Source organism: Microtus oregoni, unplaced genomic scaffold (assembly GCF_018167655.1).
Source record: "Microtus oregoni isolate MIOR12 unplaced genomic scaffold, Mior012 000029F_ref0000214, whole genome shotgun sequence".
In the NCBI taxonomy this organism is placed as follows: domain Eukaryota; kingdom Metazoa; phylum Chordata; class Mammalia; order Rodentia; family Cricetidae; genus Microtus; species Microtus oregoni.
The window spans coordinates 18459943-18483832 of record NW_024543088.1 but is presented as its reverse complement, the minus strand read 5'-3'; the positions used below and the strand labels follow the sequence as shown (position 1 = coordinate 18483832).

The following is a 23890-nucleotide window of genomic DNA, read 5'->3' as shown; positions in this document are numbered from 1 at the left end:
TGTGTATGTATATATATATAGTTTCTGAGAAGGCCAGAGAGGACAGATCCCTGGGATTAGATATTGCAGAAAGCTGTAAGCAGCCATGTGGTTATGGGGAACTGAATGCTGGAACCCTGCAAGAGCAGCAAATGCTCTCAAGCACTGAGCCACCTCCCCAGCTCCCATGTTTTGTTTTCTAATAACAATTTTGCTGATTTCTGTTTTTCATAATCTAACTCAGGTGTAATGTCTTTGCTGAGGCCTCTTCTTCTGGATGTGGTCCCAACAATTCAGCAGACTGCTGCTTTGGCTCTGGGGAGATTGGCCAATTACAATGATGACTTAGCAGAAGCAGTTGTGAAGGGCGACATTCTTCCACAGCTTGTTTATTCATTGGCAGAACAAAACGTAAGAATTTTTTAAAAAATAATTTATGTATTTTTGGCTTTAGATAAAATATGACAATCTTGTCACACAGTTGTGCATTTGAAGGCATTGGGATGATTATCTCATTTTGATGTGAGTGTGCTAGGCAACTTCTTTCCATCATTGTTAATTTTGGGCAGTATGTAAAAGAATTTTTGCAAGGCATGCATAAAGTAGTGTGTATTTACATGGGAGCTTTGAACAGAGCTACAGGTTCTGTCTGAGGGAAGAGTGTAAAGGCCCTAGGTGAGTAAACTCTTTCTGCCATCCTTATATGAAGGTGGTTCGTGGGCAGAGTAAGTCCTGAAGGGAGAGAACACCTTTAATGAGAGTTTTGATAAGCATTTCTTTTTTTACTAAGTAGATAGTATTTCAAGTCATTAAACATACCCTCTGGATGTGTCCACCCTCACCCCTATGGTGCAGTGCTTTTTCTCTACGGTGTTGCCAATTTAGTTTCTACAATAGTTAAGAACTTAAGCATTTTAAACCATCCATTACCCTCCATTAGTTTATCATAACCTAAACATGACACTAACTTTTCTTGACATCTTTAAGACTAAATTTCTACTTGCATAATGAAACAGCTCAACTGAAAAGTGGGCAAAAGACTTGAATATTTTCCCAAAGAAAATCCATAAACAGTTAACAAGCAAGTGCAAAGGATCTCCATGGCATTAACAATTAAAACTAGAAATCAACCTTCAACGGATAACCCCTCATATCTACTAAGATGACCATAATGAAAATAATAAAAAGGAAATAAGTATCAGTGATGATGAGGAAAAATTGAAGCCATGTGGCGTTGGTTGGCATGTAAAACGGTACAGTTGCTGTGGCAAACGAGTTGGCAACATGAATAAGATCAGTGCATTTACCATCTCATGGGGCCACTTTCCTTCCCAGCGTACACCCAAAGCACAAAAATGTTGTGACACATGTCCAGACAGCGCTACTCAGCGGTCTGTGTGGAAACAGCACAAAGCCATCAACAACTGCATAGCTAAACAAAGTACTGTATCTGTACAACAGACTGAAGCACTGATAAATGTGATATTTATGATTTCAAAACCATTTTATCAGGGACCAAAAAGATTGCTCAGTGGTTAGATCACATACTCCACAGAGACTTATTCTTACTTAAGAATGCCTGGCTTTATCTTGGCTTGTTTCTAGCCAGCTTTTCTTCCTTCCTTCCTTCCTTCCTTCCTTCCTTTCTTTCTTTTTTATTGAAATTTCCACCTCCTCCAACTTCCCTCCCCCCCCTCCAGTCCAAGGAGCAGTCAGGGTTCCTTACCCTATGGGAAATCCAAGGTCCTCCCCACTTCATCCAGGTCTAGGAAGGTGAGCATCCAAACAGACTAGGCTCCCACAAAGCCAGTACATGGAGTAGAATCAAAACCCAGCACCATTGTCCTTGGCTTCTCCGTCAGCCTCCATCATCAGCCACATTCAGAGAGTCCGATTTGATCCCATGCTCCATCAGTTCCAGTCTAACTGGCCTTGGTGATCTACCATTAGATCAGTCCCAGCATCTCAGTGGGTGGACGCACCCCTCGTGGTCCTGACTTCCTTGCTCATATTCTCCCTCCTGCTCATTTGGACCTTGGGAGCTCGGTCCAATGCTCCAATGTGGGTCTCTGTCTCTATCTCCATCCATCACCAGATGAAGGTTCTATGGTGATATGCAAGATATTCATCAGTGTGGCTATAGGACTTTAAGGCCAGTTCAGGCACCCTCTCCTCTGCTGCCCAAGGAACAAGCTGGGGACATCTCCTTGGACACCTGGGAACCCCTCCAGAGTCAAGTCTCTTGCCAACCCTAAAATGGCTCCCTTAATTAAGATATCTACTTCCCTGCCCCCACATCCACCCCTCTTCCATCCCAACCATCCCATTCCCTCAAGCTCTCCCCATCCTCCACTTCTCTCTTCTCTCTCCCCATCTCACCTTATCACCATCCCACCCCCAGCCCCGCACTCCCAACCCCTGTCCGGCAGTCTTGTCCACTTCCAATATCCAGGAGGATAACTATATGTTTTTCTTTGGGTTCACCTTCTTATTTAGTTTCTCTAGGATCACGAATTATAGACTCCATGTCCTTTATTTATGGCGAGAGTCCACTTATGAGTGATTACATACCATATTCATCTTTTTGGGTCTGGGTTACCTCACTCAGGATAGTGTTTTCTATGTCCATCCATTTGCATGCAAAATTCAAGATGTCATTGTTTTTTACCACTGAGTAGAACTCTAATGTATATATGTGCCACACCTTCTTTATCCAGTCTTCTATTGAGGGCACCTAGGTTGTTTCCAGGTTCTGCTAGCCAGCTTTTCTAACTTAAATGATCCCATTTCTCTTTAACTACATTTTGCTCCTGGGCTTTTTACCTTTCTTTATTATATATATGTCTTTCTTTCCTCCTTACACCGTGACTGGCTGTGTGACTGTGTGCCTGGCCCCTGGTGTCCTCCTCTCCTTGTTCTTCTCTTCCCTAGATTTCTCCTATTTATTCTCTCTGCATGCTAGCCCTGGGTGTTTCTCTCTCCTGCCTTGCTATTGGCCATTAAATTCTTTATTAGGCCAATCATGTGTTTTAGGCAGGTAAAATAACACGGCTTTGCAGGGTTAAACAAATGCAACATAAAAGAATGCAGCACATCTATGCATCACTAAACAAATACTCCACAGCATAAATGAATGTAACACATTTTAAACTAATATTCCACAATTCTGTTCAGAATTGTTTTTGACTGTTAAGGACTTTTTTTTCTATTTACAAATGAAATTTATGATTATTCTTTTCAATTTCTTTAAAGAATTACTTTGGATTGAATTTATGAATTGCTTTTGGTGAAATGGCCACTTTCACAATAGTCATGAATATAGAAGATCTTTCCATATTCTTGTGTCTTCTTTCTTTTCTTTCTTTGAAGTCTTAGGGTTTTAATTATAAAATATTTTCATTTCCTTAGATTTATTCCAAGTTTTTTTTGAGACAATTGTGAAGGAAATGGTTCCCTGCTTTTTTTGGGGTATGTTTGTCCATTTGTACATAGGAAGGCCACTGATTTTTGAATGTTAATTTTGTAAGTCTCTACTTTGCAGGTTTATTACTGGTGGAGTATTTGCTTTTATGTATAAGATCATATCACATACAAATAAAAGTAATTTGACTTATTTTTCTACTAGTATCCTTATCTCATTCACTTTTCCTATTGCTTTAGATCAAACTTCAAGTACTATGTTGAGGAAGAATAGAGAGATTGGATATGTTGTCTTAGTTTTGATTTTGTGGAAATTTTTGAGTTTTTTTTCAATTTTTATGATGCTGCTTTGTGTTGTTTGTGTATTGCCTTTGTTATGTTGAACTATATACTCTATATCCCTATATCCTCTAGGACTTCTATCCTGGAGTGATGTTGGGGGTTTGTCAAAGGCATTTTCTGCATCTAGTGAGATGACCATGTGGTTTCTGACTTTATTTTGTTTATGTGGTGGATTACATTTATTTATTTATGTATGTTGTTGAACCACCTCTGCAACTCTTGGGTAAAGAGAACTTGACCATGTGGATAATCTTTTTACATATTTTTAAATTCAATTTGCAAGTATTACATTGAGAATTTTTGCATCTATATTCTTAACGAGTATTAGAGACATATGGATTTGGTATCAAGGTAATGATGACTTCATAAAAAGCATGTTCAACAATGTTTCCATCTTCAGCTGGCTTCCTTTTTAATTTTGTTGAATCTTAATTTTTGCTTTTCATTGGTTGTTATGGGTTTATTTTAATTACTTAGCTCATCTTGCTTTAATTTTAATATAATTTAATAATTTATATATTTAAAACCTTATCAGTTTCTCTTAGAGTTTTCCAGTTTGGTGGAATATAGATTTCTAGACTACGTCTTTATATGTCTCTTAATTTGCTCAGTATCTGTTGAAATGTTTCCATTTTCATCTCTAATTTTATTTGAATCTTCTCTCTCTTTTGATTAATTTGGCTAAAGATTTCTCAATCTTGTTAATCTTTTCCAAAAACTCAACTAGTCTTCCTTTAATTGATTTTTTTTGTTTTTTGTTCCATTTTATTAATTTTAGCCCTGACTTTTATTATCTCTTCTCATTTACTTTTTTTGGGCACCATTTGTTCTGGTTTCCCAAGGCCTTTAAGTAACATTAAGTTATTAATATGAGATCTCTCTATTTTTAAATGCAGGCACTTAATATTAAAACCTTCCTCATAGGGAAGCCTTCATTTTGTTCCATAGATTTTGGATATTATGTTATTATTTTCATTATGTTTTAGGAACTTTTAAATTTCTTTTTTGATTTATCCCCTTATGCAACTTTCATTGAGTAGTGTTCCATGACTTCTTATACTTTCTGTCATTTCTACTATTGTTGATATCTAGTTTTGTTTCTTGGTGATTAGACCTTAAACAGGATTCAATTTCAATTTTTTAAATTTCTTGAGACTTGCTTTGTTTCTCCTTTTGAAACTCGGTGCCCCTGTGCTTGGTGCATCGATTTTCAGTAGCCAAGCTGCTGTCCATGTCACACAGTGGCTACAATCTTACTGGGATCACCAGCCAGGATGGTGACAAAGCCACTTTTGTTGGAGTTTATCTTCTGGATAAAAAAAAGCACAGGTCTTCTTGCATTGTGTGTCTCTCACATTCAATGTTGAGTCACCTGCTTCTCTTAAAAATGTATATCCAAGTAAGGAGACAGTGACTTTGGTGCCATTTTGTTCCATCTAAGCATGGTGTGGGCTGAGATTAGATAGCTCTTTGATCCTCTGTGTGGAAAGGAATCTTAAGTCTCTTAGAAATCAACTTTTTATAAATAGTTAATCTTGATTTAAAGCCTCTCTAGCCTTGGGCTTTTACCCAGTTAGGGAAGCAGCTGCTTGGAGATCACGTGCTCTAAGACAGTGTCAGGCCGAACCACACCAAGTGGCCTTCTTTCTCTTTTCCCCAAAACCTGATTCAAAGACCCTCAGGTTCTCTACAGAACTGGGAGGGAGAGGGGAAGAAGGGGAATCCTGTGCCCAGAGAAAGAAGAGAGAACACTAAATTAGGCATTATTTGCCTCCATCACATGGCTATCAGTTAGCTTGAGTAAGAAAAATAAAAGGGACTTTGGGGTTTTGTTTCTCAGGTAGGCAGAGCAGCACGAAGCTGCATACAGCCGGAAGGAAGACAGACAGAGAACTTGTCTGTTTGTCCTCAGGTGTGCTTATGACTTTCCTTGTGCTGTTCTGTGCAGAGTTGCCTGGTTGATGCCTATAGGGAGAAGATAAGAAACTTTCTGTCCTGGAATTGTTGCTTATCCAAAAGTATCATTTGATTGAGACACTGAGGGTGGGTGTCACCGAATGGGCCATGAAACAATTATCCAAGGGAAGTGATCCAAATATTCTCCCAGATACATTTTGAAATCCTGGCCAAGTTCCCACACTGTTGGCAAAGAACCCAGGTTGAAGGAAACTAACACCTCCGGTGTTACACAGAGAGCTGAACAGAGCAAAAGTAACCAGCAATGAAGTATAGAGGTTCCAAACTGGGCGAACAAGTGCAACAAGGCAGGAGTTCACTTAGTCCATGTCCTAACACAGCATGGTGACTGTGTCTCACCCATTGGTGGGAGCTAATCCCACAACCTGACACAATTGACTAATTCATAATGGGCACAACAGGAGAGGATGTGAGATTTAAATATCAGGAATGTATGTCATCCAGGGATTGGGCTAAAAGGCATGGACACAAGAACCACAGCATGTTGGAGATGTACATTGCCATCTCTTGATGTGCTAGTTATATTTGATAGAAAGGACTGTTTCGCACATGCCAACACTTTTGATTTCATGCAGACTCGTTTGCTATCCTAGGGCTCTGGCCTGTGCTACTGGAGTCCTGTGCAGGAAATTCTTGCCAATCCTGAGTCAATTCCCTGTGCTTTCCTCTGAAACTTGCAATGTGTCCTGTAACTAGCTCTTCTAGACCAGGCTGGTCTCGAACTCACAGAGATCCGCTTGCCTTTGCCTCCCGAGTGCTGGGATTAAAAGCGTGCGCCACCACCGCCCGCTTAGTGGTTTGTCGCCCGTGCCGTTTGGATGGTGGGCCCTGTCTCTCAATGCTTCTCCCTTACCGTCCCGGTGCTTTTTTTATTTTTTGGGATCAGATTGTGGAGCTCCCGAGTCTCCATGGACTGGGTGGGTCCCCGGTCCTCTGCTTCCCATGTGCCTCCCGAGCGCACTGCCCCCCCCCCCCCCCCACTCCCTCGTCGTGGAGCTCCCGAGTCTCCAAGAGTCCTTGCGGGGGAGGGTGACACAGCCCGGCCCTTCTGCTGCCTTATGTGCCTCCCGAGTGCACACCTTTTATTGGATTCCCCGTGGCTATAATGTGTCACATTTTTTTCTTTTTTTTTTTATTGAGAAAAGGAAAAAAAAAAAAACCAAGTTTCCGCCTCCTCCCAGCCTCCCATTTCCCTCCCCCTCCTCCCACCCTTCTCCCCCTCCTCCCACCCTTCTCCCCTCCCCCTACTCCTCTCCCCCTCCCTCTCCAGTCCAAAGAGCAGTCAGGGTTCCCTGCCCTGTGGTAAGTCCAAGGTCCTCCCCGCTCCGTCCATATCTAGGAAGGTGAACATCCAAACTGGCTAGGCTCCCATAAAGCCAGCACATTAAGTAGGATCAAAACCCTGTGCCATTGTCCTTGGCTTCTCATCAGCCCTCATTGTTCGCCGTGTTCAGAGAGTCCAGTTTTATCCCATGTTTTTTCAGTCACAGTCCAGCTGGCCTTGGTGAGCTCCCAATAGATCAGCTCCACACCTTTCACGATAGCCACAAACAGCATAAAATATCTTGGGGTAACTCTAACCAAGGAAGTGAAAGATCTATTTGACAAGAACTTTAAGGTATTGAACAAAGAAATTGAGGAGGATACCAGAAAATGGAAGGACCTCCCTTGCTCTTGGATTGGGAGGATCAACATAGTAAAAATGGCAATTCTACCAAAGGCAATTTATAGATTCAATGCAATCCCCATCAAGGTCCCATCAAAATTCTTCACAGATCTTGAGAGGACAATAATCAACTTTATATGGAAAAACAAAAAACCCAGGATAGCCAAAACAATCCTATACAATAAAGGATCTTCTGGAGGCATTACCATCCCTGACTTCAAACTCTATTACAGAGCTACAGTGATGAAAACAGTGTGGTACTGGCATAAAAACAGAGAAGTCGACCAATGGAATCGGATAGAAGACCCGAATTTTAACCCACAAACCTATGAACACCTCATTTTCGATAAAGGAGCTAAAAGTATACAATGGAAGAAAGAAAGCATCTTTAACAAATGTTGCTGGCATAACTGGATGTCAACCTGTACAAGAATGAAAATAGACCCATATCTATCACCATGCACAAAACTCAAGTCCAAATGGATTAAAGACCTCAATATCAGTCAGAACACATTGAACCTGATAGAAGAGAAAGTGGGAAGTACCCTACAGGAGATGGGCACAGGAGATTGCTTCCTATGTATAACCCCAGTAGCACAGACTTTAAGGGCAACATTGAATAAATGGGACCTACTAAAACTGAGAAGCTTCTGTAAAGCAAAGGACACTGTCACTAAGACAAAAAGGCAACCTACTGACTGGGAGAAGATCTTCACCAACCCCGCAACAGACAAAGGTCTGATCTCCAAAATATATAGAGAACTCAGGAAACTAGACTTTAAAATGCTAATTAACCCAATTAAACAATGTGTCACATTTTAAAGAAGGGCTTTGGTCCACTTTGAATTAGTTTGTGTGTGTAAAGGTGAGAGATAAAGGTCAAATTTAATGTATGGTGTTAATTCAGTTTTGCCAGGGCTATTTGTGGGATAGAAGTCTCTTTTACTCTGCATGCTTTTGGTACCCTTGTCAATCATTAGGTGGTTATATCACTGGACTTAGGTTTTCCCATCAGCCAAGTTCAGCCATCTAGTCTCAATAAACCAATTAAAGGAGCCAAACTAATCATGAAAAGCAGTAAAAGCAGATATAGTCCATGTGCCCACATGTGGAACAGGAACAAAGAAATCTAGTGATTCTCCACCTCCCTCCAGGGTCCTGACACCAGGGTAGGCTCACATAGAGAGTAAGCAAGGGATTGGTGTGGCGGTGTCCCTCCCTACCACCATCTCAGCCCCATGTCTCTATGTGGACGATCTTTCCTGCAGAGTCTTCCAAAAGTTTTCAACTTTTTCCCAGGTGACCCATTTTCAATCTTTGTCTAGTAGATAAGTTTCTTCTCTGGAGACCCCAGGAGCTTCAGTCATTCCCTTTCTCAGCAGGAAATTCCTGGGGGAGTTCTAATTTCTTGAAGCTATGAAGTGTGTTTCCATTGTATCTAATTTATTTTGTCAGTATCATAAAGTTTTCAGTGTAGAGGTCTTTCCCTTCCTTGGTAAGGTTATTCCTAGGTACCTTCATGTTTTTTTTTTAAATTTATTTATTTATTAAAGATTTCTGTCTCTTCCCCGCCACCGCCTCCCATTTCCCTCCCCCTCCCCCAATTAAGTCCCCCCCTCATGTTTTGTTTTTGAAACTATTATGAATGAGATACTTATCCTACTTTCTCAGCAAGTTCATTACTTGTATATATGAAACCTACTGAGTTTTTGTACACTGAATATTTATTGAAACTGTTTATTAAGTTCAATAGTATTATCATTAGGGACTTTTAAGTATAGAATCATGTCATTTGTTAATGGGGGTAATTTGGCTTCTTCCTTTTCTACTTCATATATATATATATATATATATATATATATATATATATATATATATATCTTGGAGAATTTAATACAATGTATTTTGATCATATTCTTTTCCTTCCTTCAGCTGCTCCTAACTTTTCTCCCACCTCCCTGCTCATTCAATGTCATGTTTTTTATTTCTTTCTTAAAAAACAACACAAGCCCCCCAAAACTAAGACAAAACTAAGCAAAAGCACATAAAAGCCAATGAGGACAGTTTGTGTTGACCAAACACTCATGAGCGTGTGGCCTGCCCTGGAATGTGGCCGATATACCCAACTGGTTTTTCTCCCCAGCTCGTGTCAGTTTCAAAGAGCTTCTTGTCCAGGGTGGGATTTTGTGCCCACTTCTCTTTCTCCATTCTTGGATTTTGTGTGGCTTGAACTTTTACACATTTTGCGCATTCTGTCACAGTCTCTGTGTTCATAAGCGCAATAATCCTATTGTATCTGGAAAATGCATGAAATCTTTCTGCTTCTCTTCCATGTAGACCCCTGAGCCTTGAGGGGAGGGAGTCGATAAAGACATCTGTTTAGAACCGGTTGAGTGGTCCAAGGTCTCTCACTGTCTACAAATTCGAGTCTTCTTATTAATTTCCATCTACCGCAAGAAGAAGCCCATCTGCTGAGGTCTGAGCTCTGCACTGTCTGTGGTATAATCTGCAGTACACCATTAGGGGTCATTTTATTGTTATGTTCATTTAGTCGAATGAGAGTAGATGTTCCCCCTAATGTCCATGACATATGTTGACATAAAAACCACAGCTCTCTTCTTAAATGATTCAGGAGCACAGATTTAGATTTACCCCAATTCCAGGTTCCAGCATTTTCACAGCTTTTTTCTAGTTTTACAGAACAAAGTCATATCAGCACAAATATAAAATGCATTAGTGGGGAAAAAGAGGCAGGAATGAGGTGTACGGAGCTATTCCATATGTTGAAGTTCCTGTATCTGTTGACAGTCTTAGCTCTTGGATCAGTCGAATCTCATGTTCTGCTAAGTCAATAGCTTTTGTGGTGCTTTGAGTAAGGATTCCCAATAGGCCCTCTTATTTGAATGCTTAGTCCTCAGGGAGTGGCAGTAGTTGAGAAGGATTAGGTGTGGCTTTGTTGGAGGAGTTGCGACCTTGCTGTTGAGGTTTCAAAAGGCCAAGCCAGGCCAGGTGTCTCTGTTTCTCTCTCTGCCTATTGATCAGGATGTACCTCTCAGCTACTGTCCAGTGCCCACCTGCCTGCTGCTATGCTCTCGGCCACACTGATAATGGACTAAGTCTCTGAAACTGTAAGCGAACTCCAGTTAAATGATTTCTTCCATAAGCGTTCATTGCTTCATTATTTATAGCAACGGATCAGAGACTAAGATAATTTATAAGGGGTTTTTAGTTATGATCACAATATGTTAGTTCAGTTATAGCCTGAGATAAAGCCTCTGAATTTGCAAAATCCCAGTCTCTCAGAATACCGAAATTCTAGACAGTCCATTTGTCTGTGCAGACACAGATTCCTTCCAGGAGTCTGTTGTTCACAGCCAGACACAACAGCTTCTTTTTAGGACTTTTTGTTCATACATATATAGTCTCAGGTTCTTGGCCCATTAACAGTGTCAGGGATGGGTTTCATCTCATGGAGTGGGCTTAAATAGAATAAAAAGTGGTTAGGTACACCCGTACCATTAGTGTGACTAGTTGACAAGTGTGCACACCTTGCAGGCAGGACGTTGTTGTAGCTTGCAGGTTTTGTAGCTGGGTAAGATAGGTGACTTCTGCGGTGTGTATGCACCTCCCAGCACCACGAATGTAGCCAATAGGGAAGCAGCTTCCAGTGAACTTTGATTTCTCCAAGTATAAGTATGTAATATCTTTAGAAATAACATCTTTACATTAGATTGTGGAAGGTATAGCACTTGCAATAGCCTATAATGTTTTGAGGGTCTATGGAGCCACTAGGGCCAGTGACTCAAGATGATGTAACCAATTTCTGGTACTTGGAGTTTAAGTTGTAACAGATATTGTCTAATTGGGGCATTGTCTCTCCTATTATGTGCTAATTCTGTTGAAACTTTATATATACACACACATATATATATATATGCATATATATAGTAGTATGTTCAAAAAAGCTTTTGAGAAGGTCACTAGTGTTAGTTATCCTTTCTCTTCCTTACCTTTTCATCCCACTCCTCATTTAATTATGGTCTAATCTCCCCCTTGTCCCTTTATAACACTGTATTGTTCCTCTTCCTCTTCTCCAAATCTTGTCCCTTATTAACTACCTAAGCTCCGTGGATACTCTAAATGAAGTATACGGCTAAAGTTTAAAAGCTCACATCTATATATAAGAAAAATGCAATAGTCGTCTTTCTGGCTGTGAGTTACTTCACTCAGGATGATTGCTTTTTGACCCCTCCATTTTCCTGAAATTTTTATAATTTTAACAACACATTAATTAAATTATATTTTAATTAATTAATTTTAATTAATTAAAATGTTTTGCATAACTATACCATTTAATTATCATTCATCAGCTGATGGACATCTAGCTAGACGAATAACTAGGCCATTTCCTCACTATTATTAATAGAGCAGCAATGAACATGGATGAACAAGTATCTCTGTAGTGCAATATGGAGTCCTTTGTGTAGATGCCTAAGAGCGGCACACCTGGATCTTCATTCCCATCTTCCTGAGGCACTGCCACACTGCTTTCCATGGCTGTACCAGTTTACACTCCCACTAGTAATGGGTGAGAGTTCCCCTTATTCAACATATTCATCAGTCTAATAAGCTACCATTTGTTTTATTGCTCTTGGCCATTTTGACTGGCCCCTCCAAGGTCCATCTGTAAGGCATTTTCTCAATTAGTGATCTATGGGGGAGGGCATAGCCCTTGTGGGTGGTACCGTCCCTGGGCTAGTGGTCCTGGGTTCTTTAAGAAGGTGGGTTGAGCAAGCCGTGGGAAACAAGCCAGTAAGCAGCTCTCCCAACCCCATGGCCTCTGCATCAGCTCCTTCCTTCAGGTCTCTGACCTGTTTTGAGTTCCTGTCCTTGACTTCCTTCAGTGATGAATAAATAGCAAAGCTGAAGTGTAAGCCAAGCAAACCCTTCCCTCTCCATCTTGCCTTTTGGTCATGGTGTTTCTTTGCAGCGGTAGAAACCCTAACGAAGACACTCCAGGTTGTCAGGCCAAGTTCAGGTAGAAGATTAGACATTATGAGAGCCTCTTTTATCATTTCCCTTGCCAGACTCTGATCACTCATCAGACCAAGGGCAAGCCTAAAACTAAAACTAAACAAAACCTGTTAAATTAACTGTGGTCATTAACCTTTAAAAATTTAACCTTCATGCTATTTGTGGCTATCGTGAAAGGTGATGTTTCTCTGATTTCCCTCTCTGCTTCTTTGTTCTTTGTGTATAGGAGGGCAACTAATTTTTTGGAGTTGATCTTGTATCCTGCCACATTACTAAAGGTGTTTCTCAGCTGTAGTTCTTTGGTAGAGTTTTTGGGGTCACTTATGTACACTATCATATCATCTGCAAATAACGAAAATTTGACTTCTTCCTTTCCAATTCGAATCCCCTTGATCTCCTTATGTTATCTTATTGCTATTGCTAGAACTTCAAGCACTATATTGAAGAGGTATGGAGAGAGTGGACAGCCTTGTCTTGTTCCTGATTTTAGTGGGATAGCTTTGAGTTTCTCTCCATTTAATTTAATGTTAGCTGTTGGCTTGCTGTATACTGCTTTTATTATATTTAGAATGAAAGACCCTCAGAGTGGTCCTTCCCTCAGGAGGAGACCCCTAACCCAAGGAACAGTCGACACCACTGGCTGCAATTAGCAAGAGGTTTATTGGGTGGGCACAGGTACCTGTGGGCGGCAAAGTCCTTTCAGAGGACTTGTGCGCCTGCAGGCTGGGAGAAGGTCTTTTTATAGGAAAAGGGTGGCAAAAGCAGGCATACAGAAGCAATGCATGGTTACAGGGATCTCATTGGTTAGTTTGAATGAGGCGATGGGTTCATTTAGGGGACAAGTTCCCCGGAGACATGAAGGTCTGATAATAATAACAGACTTGGCCCTATCTAGGGTACATGTAGTTTTTCCCAGAACTGTTCGTTTCCCTCTTAGGCCTGGTATCTGACCACAGATATCCTGTTTGACCACCTAGGAGTACTGACTTTACCTTGAACTTACATTTATTTGTGTGAAGGCTTTGCAAAATGGCATTACAGCAGCTAAGCTGGGGTCTTTCAAGGAATGAACCTTGTATCCCTAATCTCTCCAAGACCTTTACCATAAAGGGGTGTTGAATTTTGTCAAATGCTTTTTCAGCATCTAATGAAATGATCATATGGTTTTTTTCCTTCAGTTTATTTGTATGATGGATTACATTGATAGATTTTCTTATGTTGAACCAGCCCTGCCTCTCTGGGATGAAGCCTACTTGATCATAATGGATAATTTTTTGGATGCGTTCTTGGATTCGGTTTGCCAGTATTTTATTGAGAATTTAGGTGAAAACTTCTAAATAATCTAACTTCTACTAATTGTATTTTTGGTTCAATACTTCTTTGGTCTCCACAGAAATTTGAGAAATCCGGAATTATGTTTGTATTTCATGACCACCACATTATTCAGAAGAAATCTTTAAAAAACTTCCAATTTACTCCAAGTTTCCTTTTAAAATACATCTCAAGCCTGTTTATGTTGTCATTTAAATTTTTTTTGTGATGTTGTACAAAAATAAACTTTAAAAAATGAAGTTTTAGTAATCACCAGTATAAAGGAGTCTGGGTGGTTTGGGTTTTCAGTGCCTAAAAGGTCTGGAATGAGAAAAAACTATTTATACTTTTTGACATAAAAGACAAGATAAAATTTCTTATTTTGCTAATGCTGTGAGCATATCAGTGGATGGATGTTTAACTTGACCAGGAGCCATCTATAAACTAACTATTCCTGATTTGAAATGAACTTTCCTTGTTTTTAGCTACTTGCTTTAGGTTTAACTTTGACAGCATATATGAAGGCTAAATAAAGCTTGTATTTGTAAATGAATTATGTTTCTATTCAGCATGACCACAGCTGTAGTTCTGAGCACATTATAAAGAATTTGATCATTTTTAAGGCCATTAACTTGTATGGCTAAAATATTTCTAACAGTTTACAAGAAGTTACTAGCTTTTATAAGACTAGGATTTTATAGTTTTATCACTGTTAACCTTAAAACATTAAATTAAAGATCCTTTAGCATCAAAATAAATACAGTTGCAAAGGCAAAGGGATTAGACCTATATTTTTTGGTCAGTTTCTGATAGTGAGAACAGATCTTAGGAATTTACAGAACTTATTTATTAAATATGCCTTATTTATCAAACATAAGTTGCTTCTTATTTAAAAATTTAGAACCTGGGTTTGAACACTGTTAGCAAAGAGGTGAGTAGTTAGGCACACGTCTCCAAGTCAGTTTTTATTATCCTGAGTTTTGTTTCATTATATATATTTTTAAATATTTATTTATTTATTATGTATACAATATTCTGTCTGCGTGTATTCCTGCAGGCCAGAAGAGGGCACCAGATCTCATTACAGATGGTTGTGAGCCACCATGTGGTTGCTGCAAATTGAACTCAGGACCTTTGGAAGAGCAGGCAATGCTCTTAACCACTGAGCCATCTCTCCAGCCCTTCATTATATTTTTAAATCTGGGAATTTGTTGTCATATAAAAGTCATCCTAATTATCCAGAAAAAATATTTTTCCTTTCTCCAGTTTATAAAAATAACTGACTAAATTTTTTTTTTTTGATTTCCAAGACAGGGTTTCTCCGCAGCTTTTGGTTCCTGTCCTGGAACTAGCTCTTGTAGACCAGGCTGGCCTCGAACTCACAGAGATCCGCCTGCCTCTGCCTCCTGAGTGCTGGGATTAAAGGCATGTGCCACCACCGCCTGGCTACGGACTAAATTTTTTATCTCTCCTTTCATGGGCTTTCTTTACATTAGGTCCTATGTATATAAAGTTGCAGAGCTATAACTTTGAATTACTTTGTTTTTGTGTATATTAACAAACATTTCAATAATTGTACAGAATGCTCTGTGGGAAAGGACAGAGGAGAATCCAGGCTGATCCCACTCTCTCACTTAAGGTCTCAAACCCTTTTGAATGAGAGGCTCAAGCTTTCTGCGTCTCTATATCTATTCAAAGAAACCTTTTCTTACCTTCCCCTGAGGTTGTATGCCCCACACTGGGGGCCAGTTCCAGGCAGGGAACTGAACCTTAAAGAGGTGAGAATGGAAACTGTCCAGTACAACTTAGTCAGACTAGATCTCACGGAGCGTCAGATGCCAGGGATTTTATTGGCAGCATATTTAAACACAGTATAATTTGGGAAAAAAGTTTCCTGATGTAATACAATCCCCAGTTTGCAAGGAGACATGCTTACCTTGAAACTCAACTCTAAGTGTGTGTCATTTCTTCCAAGGTGTCTTCTAGAGATAGGCTACGTGTATTTATCATAAGGGCCCGGGGAAGGATATGGCTCGATGTAGTAGGAGCTGCGGGCTGTGTTCCACCCGGCTCCCAGCCGCCTGGCTAGCTTATACCACGAAATAACAACACACAAACTGTATTCATTTAAACACTGTTTGGCCCATTATATCTAGCCTCTTCTCGGCTAACTCTAGCACCTGGACTAGCCCATTTCTAATAATCTGTGTAGCCCACGAGGTGGCTTACCAGGGACGATCTTAACCTACATCCATCCTGGGTCGGAGCTTCATCGTGTCTGCTCCAGAGAGGAGAGCATGGTGTCCGAGCTCACTTCCTCTTCCTCCCAGCATTCTGTTCTGTTTACTCCACCCACTTATTTTCTAACCTATCAGGGCCAAGCAGTTTCTTTATTTTTTAACCAATGACCTTCCTCCATCAGCTTGGAAAGGATATCAGTCATAGGATAGATAGCATAGATGTCATTTAAGCTAATTGCCACCTACAGTCCTGGTCATAGGTGCTTGACATGGCCTGGTCCTCCATATAACGCAGATCACCAGGCTGTTAATCACCTCCAATTCCCAACCTTCTGAATGGAAATAAGGTTGCATGCTCTTTCCTTTGAGAGGACAGTCATGTGTGTTTAGTATTTCTGGTTTCCCTGGAGGTCTGGGGGCACAACGACCTTCACACTCTTAAGTTCATATATGCAACTGCATTGCTGTGTCCAGAAAACACTTTTCCAGAAGGGTCAAATAACTTATAATGTACTGTTTAGTTTATCAGGAGAAAATGAAAATATATGACTATTTTACCTTTATGTTTATGTGGTGACTTCTCAGGACATCCTGAAACGTTGTTATTTCAGGATAACTTGGGATACAAGACAAATTAATAGAGGTCATGAAAGTCCTGCCGTGATTACAGATGGAAGACAAGTGAAAGAAGGAATTAGCTGACAGGAAGCACAGTTATCAACAGCCTTTGGGGTTCAGCTCCAAGGTCCTCTTCAGGGTACAGATTGGATGCCCCAGCAAGTGAAAGGAACTCATTTATTTCTTAGGGTAACTGAGGGTGAATGAACTCTCTCACACATGTGCTGTTCTGAACAAGAGTCTTTATTCTTCTGCCTCTATTCTAATTTCCTGTCCTAATTCTAACTCCTCCTAGCTTCTTCTCTTTTTAGCCTCCAAACTTTTCTTTCCTATAGGAGGCTTGGAGTGATAATAAAAATTACAAGAGTTACCTCTCATTAGTCAAAAGCACATTACTAGGGTAAGCGAATAAGGAACTGAGTCATTTACCATGGCAACACAAGAATTTTAAGGTTTCAGGAGTAAGACTGTGACCAGACCAGGAGGGGGACACTGTTTCCAGTGACAAACTTTGAGGCATAGGTCTCTTGTCAGCAGACGGGCAAAAGAAGAATTGGGTTGCTTTTCTTAGGGTGCTTTGTGTAGCAACCTTGGACACCTGCAACTCTGACCTGTGCATAGCTGTAAAGTTTTAAACTTGTGATCTATTTGCAAAAATCCTTTAGTCTAGTTTGCACTTGCTCTGAGGTGAAAGTGACCTAATTGTGTGCAGTTAGTCTGAGCAAAAGAACAAAGCATGCTTTTAAGTGTCTACAGCCTCGTGGGACAAATAGATCCAGTTATAAAGCATGCCCAGGTATATTTTCTTTTTTATCAATATTATATAAATAAATAAAAAGTCATCTTTATGAACACTCACAGATATATGTGCCCATGAGATTGAGATGTAGTCATGAGATTACATATGCACATCACATGAGATTACACACTAGAGTGCAGGTATTGGGGAGACACCAAACTGTCTTAGCAAATGTGAGCAATGGTTTCCAGAGTCGGTGGTCCTGCAGGCCTTGCCAGGACAGGATTACCCTCCATCAGAGTCTCTCATCTGATGGGTTGACATCTGAATTATCAGTTGCTGTATGCTGTATATTTCCATGGTCTCCAACATACAGTGACATATTTGAACAATCTAAGTGTTTGCATGAGCTAAATAATATCTTCAGTATCATGAAATCTCATTACTTTGTGAAATTATGAAAAACCCATGCTTATATTTGATTTTTACAATTTTCAAATGCATACGTAGTGTAAGGCATTTGAAAATGTAATTATAAACATATTGTATTTTCAGTTTACCAAAGAAGAGCAATGGGGGAATTTCAAAGCATCAAAATGATTTTTCAGTTTAACTTTTGTCTTTTGTATTCCATGTCTTTTGAGTTGTCTTTAATATAATTCTAAAGCTGTTTTTAATCTTTCCTGCTGTCTTGCCTGATAGCGTTTCTACAAGAAAGCAGCTGCCTTTGTGCTGAGAGCAGTTGGTAAACATTCCCCGCAGCTGGCCCAGGCTATAGTCGACTGTGGAGCTCTGGACACACTGGTGATATGCTTGGAGGACTTTGACCCTGGAGTCAAGGAAGCCGCAGCCTGGGCACTTGGATATATTGCAAGACACAATACAGGTAATGGAGCACATTTGAAAATAGGGTAACTCCAAATTTATTACATAAATCCAGTTTTAATAAATAGTTGAATGAGTTTTAGGGTGATTGAGTACATGATAAATCAGGTTTTGAGTGTTAGTCCAGCTATTTAGAGCACATGCCCACAACATGCTTATACATAATAGTCTTACAAGAAAAAAAATGAAGGAAAGGGGTGGTGTAAGGAAAGAGACTGTTCTCAAAGGCTTCGGTAGCCTGTTATGTGAATGGTGGCACCAGAATATGGGTTTAATTCTGACTGCCAAGTTCATGTTACTATCTACTTTCTGAGAATATTATTGATAACCCATAAAACTAGCAGTACCAGTAAATATAAATATAAGTAAATATAAATATGAATATAAGAAAATTAAGAAAGAATATTATTGTCTTCCTTAGAAGGATTTAAAATTAATATATTAAAATTCATTGCATAATTTGTAGAGCAGCAAGCAGTTCTTTGTTTTTCTTCCTTCTTTCTTTCTTTTTGTTTTGATTTTCAAGATTTTTAAGATAGGGTTTCTGTGTAGCGTTGGCTGTTCTGTAACTCACTCTGTAGATCAGGTTGGCTTTGAACTCACAGAGATAAACCGTTCTGTGCCTCCCAAGTGCTGGGATTAAAGGCATGTGTCACCATGCCCAGCTTAGAATAATGGTTCTTAACCTCTGGGTTACAACCTATTTGGGGTCAAACTACCCTTTCACAGTGGTCCCATACCAGATATATTGCATATCAGATATTTACATTATGATTCATAACAGTATCAAAATTATAGTTATGCAGTAGCAGCAAGGCCTCTAGAGTTTTGTTTCCTACTAGGTTCGTTTTAGCCTGTTATTTAGTACTCTTTGGGAAAGTAAGCAGTGTATTTTGAACTTACCCTGCTCCCCCTAAACCCTATTACTCTCTCTGTTCTGCCTCCTGCTAATTCTTTTCCTTTTCCTAGCCCTCTGTCTTCATTAGGGTTACTATTGCTGTGATGAAACACCATGACCAAAGCAACTTGGGGAGGAAAGATTTTATTCAGTTTATGCCTTCACATCACAGTTCATTATCAAAGGAAGTTAGGATAGAAACTCAAGCAGGGCAGGAACCTGGAGGCAGGAGCTGATACAGAGGCCGTGGAAGAGTGCTGCCTACTGGCTTGCTTCTCATGACTTGCTGAACCCACCTTCTTATTATGCTCAGGAGCACCAGCCCAGGGTGGCATCCCCCACAATTGATGTGGCCCTTCCCCATCAATCACTAATTAGGAAAATGCCCTACAGGCCTGCCTACATCCTGGTATTATGCAGGCATTTTCTTATTTGAGATTCCTTCCTCTCTGATGACTTTAGTTTGTGTCATGTTGACATAAAACAGCCCAGCACATCCTCCTTTTCTTCTTATGTCATGTTATTTTATATTTTTGTTTACCCAGTGAGTTTTATTGGGGTTGAGAATTTGATACATGACTACTCAGTACTACATCATTCTGCCCCTCCCTCTCCTTTCTCCAAGTCCTCTTATGTCCTCACTCTCACCTCTTCCCAAATTCATGCCTTAGTTTATAATTATATATTAATATATTGTATATATTAATACATATACGTTAATTCTTATAATCCTTAAAAAAATTTATCTTTGATTATATTGTAATGATTATATTATATAATTTTATAATATTTATATATTATGTACACATTTATGTATAAATATATTTATATTATACAGTGTAACAGATGATTATAATAATATTTATTAATTTTAATATAATATAATACACAATATTAATGTAATAACAACAAACTAGTAATGCATAATATAAATGTTACATTTAATACATAAAATACATTATAATATATAAATAGTTATATATAATGCAATAAATATAATTATATTTTATTAATTATAAATATCACATTAAATATTGATATAACAATTACTATATATTATATAATATATGACTACATGTTATATATAAATTTATATGTTAATAGTATATAATTATATATTAATGAATATGAATATTAATATATAGCATAGTCTACTGAGTCCAATTAGTTTTATGTGCATTAGCATTTGTTTAGGGTTGACTATTTAGAATTGGGAGCTAGTCCCTGAAGACAACTGGCTCTCCTTCCTTCACACCCATCAAAAGCCTGCAGTTTATAATCTAGGGTGGGCTTTGAGAAACTTTCCTCCATCTCCGTTGGCTTGCTAACTGCTGTGGCCTTTGCAGGTCTTGTTGAGAGTTTATGGACCCAGCATCCCTGTCCTATCCAGCAGACACTGTCTTGTAGCAGTCATCTGCTCCTCAGGCCCTTAAAATCTGTTTCCCTGCTCATCTGTCATGTTCTCTGAACCTTAGGTGTAAGAGTTGTGTTATAGATGTCTCACATGGCGCTGGGTATTCCATGGTCACTTACCCTCTGCATTTTGACCAGCTGTGGATCTCTCTAGTAGAATCTTCAAAAAGAAGCTACCCTGATGAGGGGATGGGAGTTGCAATGATCTGTGGGTATAAAGACAAGGATTCAGGAGATAGAATTTAGGAACATGGTAGTAGTATGTTCTCATATCTCCATCTTTGGGTTCTTGGCTAGGTTTGCAGCACCAGGCATGTGCTCCCTTTCCTCCCTCTAGCCCCCCCCATATAACCTTTCTTGCTATCTTTCAAATTCATGGTGTCTTTTCTCATTAATTATTGTTCTATACAGTTATGTATATCCATATGTATTTCAAAAAAAAGTAAGCATGCCCTGTTCAGTCTTTATAATGTCATTTGTATATATGTTTTCAGACCTGACTATTTTGTACTGGATAACCAGTTTGTGTACTTTTCCCTGAGAAAGAATATTTCTTCTGATCCCTGTGTTGCTTAGTTGCCTTTAATTCTTTGTGTAGGGTCGAGTCCTTGTGAACATCCCTCATGGCCCTTAGCATGTCGGTGGTTGCCTTTCTTTAGATTTGGGGAGTTTTCTTCTATGATTTTGTTCAGGAAATATCATGTTTTTGAGATAGAGACTCTTGGAGTCTCAATGTTTGCAGTGGTTCCTTGTGTGAATTGCTGGTCTCAACATTGTTGCATGTGTTCTTTGGTTGCTGTTACCACAGTCTTGTCAGGATGTGGACCAGAAGAATGATGTTTGGTTTTCAGTCTCAGCGGCCACACTAGGTTTTGAGGGTTCAGGCGCCCAGCAGTCCAAGATAAGCATAGTTAACGAGGTGGGTGCTATGCTAGTGGTGAGGGAAATTGACTGACTGGAGGTATCTTAAGTAGAATTTGGGGCCTGGCTCCATGGGAATCATCATTGGCAGAAATATGGGTCAGTTCCACATGTGGTAGTGTGTCCCAAGGGAATAGAGATGGGCTGAGAGGGCAGGCCAGGATAGGCAGCAGTAGCTGGTCTAGGGTTACCCTAGAGATGCCAGATGGGTTCCTGCCAATTATAGAGGCTGTAATATCCCTGGAAGAGCTTGGGTCTGGAGTTGGTGGAGACTCACAAAGGAATCACTGTTTTTTTTTAAAGTCATTTTTTTAATCTTGGAGATGTTGCAGTACACACAGCATAGAAGTCACAGGATTATGAAATATGTGTCACATTTACTTGATCTTGAGATGTATTTCTCCCAATTTCTTTCTAACTAGCTATGTGTTAGTAAAGAAAAATTTCTTATCTATGTTTTTTTGGCTCTGGTTTCAGGGCCAAAATGTGTTTCTTTCACTGGCTCTTTTTAGCCTTTCACTCTGGTTTTGGGGCCAATGTATGTTTCTTTGCCTCTGGTTTCAGGGTCAGGGTGTGTTTCTTTGGCTGGCCCTTTTACCCTACCCTCCCTCATCTTCAGTTCCTAGTATATAACGTGGAGTGGCCACAGAAATCCCAGACCTGAGTGGGGAATAGTAGGATACAGGGGCCATGGAGCACCTGCTCTGGACTTTGTTTACTCAGTTTTAGCTGTTGAGGTCAAGTGTAGGCTGGAGGAAGGGCTCAGGGGGGAAAGGGACTCTGCTGTCAGGGCTGATGACCTGATTTCAGGTAGAACCAAATCTTGAAAGTTGTTCTCTGACCTCTAAAAGTGTGCACATTGTCCTGGCACCTGCAATAATGTAAACACACACACATGCACGCACATACACACACACACACACACACACACACACTCAAAACGACAACAAAACTAAACAACAATAAAACATGGTTTCAAGAATTAAAAGTGAAAAGACTGTCATTTTTTTCTATCCAGAAATCCTTCCACAGCTGATTTAAGAAAGCATATTTTTTTTGTATTTTTCTATCATTTTACATACAAACTACAGTTCCTCCTTCCTCTTCCTCCCTCCCTCCCCTCCCCTCCCCCCAACCCACTCCATCCACTTTTCTAAAAGAGTAAGGCCTCCCATGGGGAATCAACAAAGCCTGGCACATTCACTTGAGGCAGGACCCAGGGTCCCCTCCTCGCATCAAGGCTGAGCAAGGCATCCCAACATATGGACTGGGCTTCAAAAAGGAAAGAGATATCTTGATAGAGGGAGCCATTATAGGACTAGGGAGAAACCTGATGCTAGGGAAATTCCCAGGAAACCACAAGGATGACCCCAGCTAGGACCCTAGCAATAGTGGAGAGGTCGCCTAAACTGACCTTGCCCTGTAATCACCCTATCATCATGAACCTTCATCCAGTAACTGATGGAAGCAGACACAGAGATCCACAGCCAAGCACCAGGAGGAGCTAGCTACTGGAGTCCAGTCAAAGAGAGGGAGAAGGGATTATCTGAGCAATGCAGAAGGAGCTGCAGGTAGGCCTTTTTTTTCATCCCACCCAACTCCCACATGGTTAGCTTTACACCCGAAATAACAACACACAAACTGTATTCATATAAACACTGCTTGGCCCTTTATATCTAGCCTCTTCTTGACTAACTCTCATATCTTGCTTAACCCATATCTAATAATCTGTGTGGCACCACGAGGTGGTGTCTTACCAGGAAGATTCTAGTGTATGTCCATCTTGGGCTGGAGCTTCATCGCATCTGACCCAGAGAGGAGAGGCATGGTGATTGCCTCACTTCCTCCCAGCATTCTGTTCTGTCTATTCCACCCACCTAAGGACTGGCCTATCAAATGGGCCAAGGCAGTTTCTTTATTAACCAATGAAATTAACTCTTTCATCAGAGCAAGGCAAGAGGGGACGGGTGTGTGTGTGTCAAGATCATGATGGGGAAACCCACAGAGACAGTTGACCCGAACTTGCAGGAGCTTACGGGCTCTGGACTGACAACTGGGGATCCTGCATGGAACTGAACAAGACCCTCTGTATGTGGGCAACAGTTGTGTAGCCTAGTTTGTTTGTGTGACCCCTGGCAGTGGGACCAGTATCTATCCTCGATGAAAGCATAAAGTTGCATCCAAGGTTGTACAATGGAGGCATTCTTCTCTGCTTTGTCTTTCTTTTCAGCCTACATGAGTTAGTTCTTTATGTATTCTTTTTATTAAAAACGTTTTCATACCAAATGTTCTAATCATAGTTTACCCTTCCCATGATCCTCCTAGATCCCCCCCGATATCCCCACCCACCCAACTCCACACCTTCTCTCTCTCTCTCTCTCTCTCTCTCTCTTTAGAAAACAAACAAACCAGAACCAACAAAAAAAGAAAGGAAGAAGGAAAGAAAG

The 23890-nt window shown here is 40.1% G+C and overlaps 1 protein-coding gene across 1 annotated transcript in view; it reads left to right on the top strand.

Annotated features, from left to right (window-relative positions):
* LOC121464896 (sperm-associated antigen 6) overlaps positions 1-23890 on the top strand; it is a 70303-nt gene that overhangs the window by 16335 nt on the left and 30078 nt on the right. Inside the window, exons 3-4 of the mRNA XM_041677996.1 lie at positions 224-390; positions 18029-18212. Of these exons, the coding sequence (XP_041533930.1) occupies positions 224-390; positions 18029-18212 (351 nt within the window). The remainder of the gene's footprint in view (positions 1-223; positions 391-18028; positions 18213-23890) is intronic.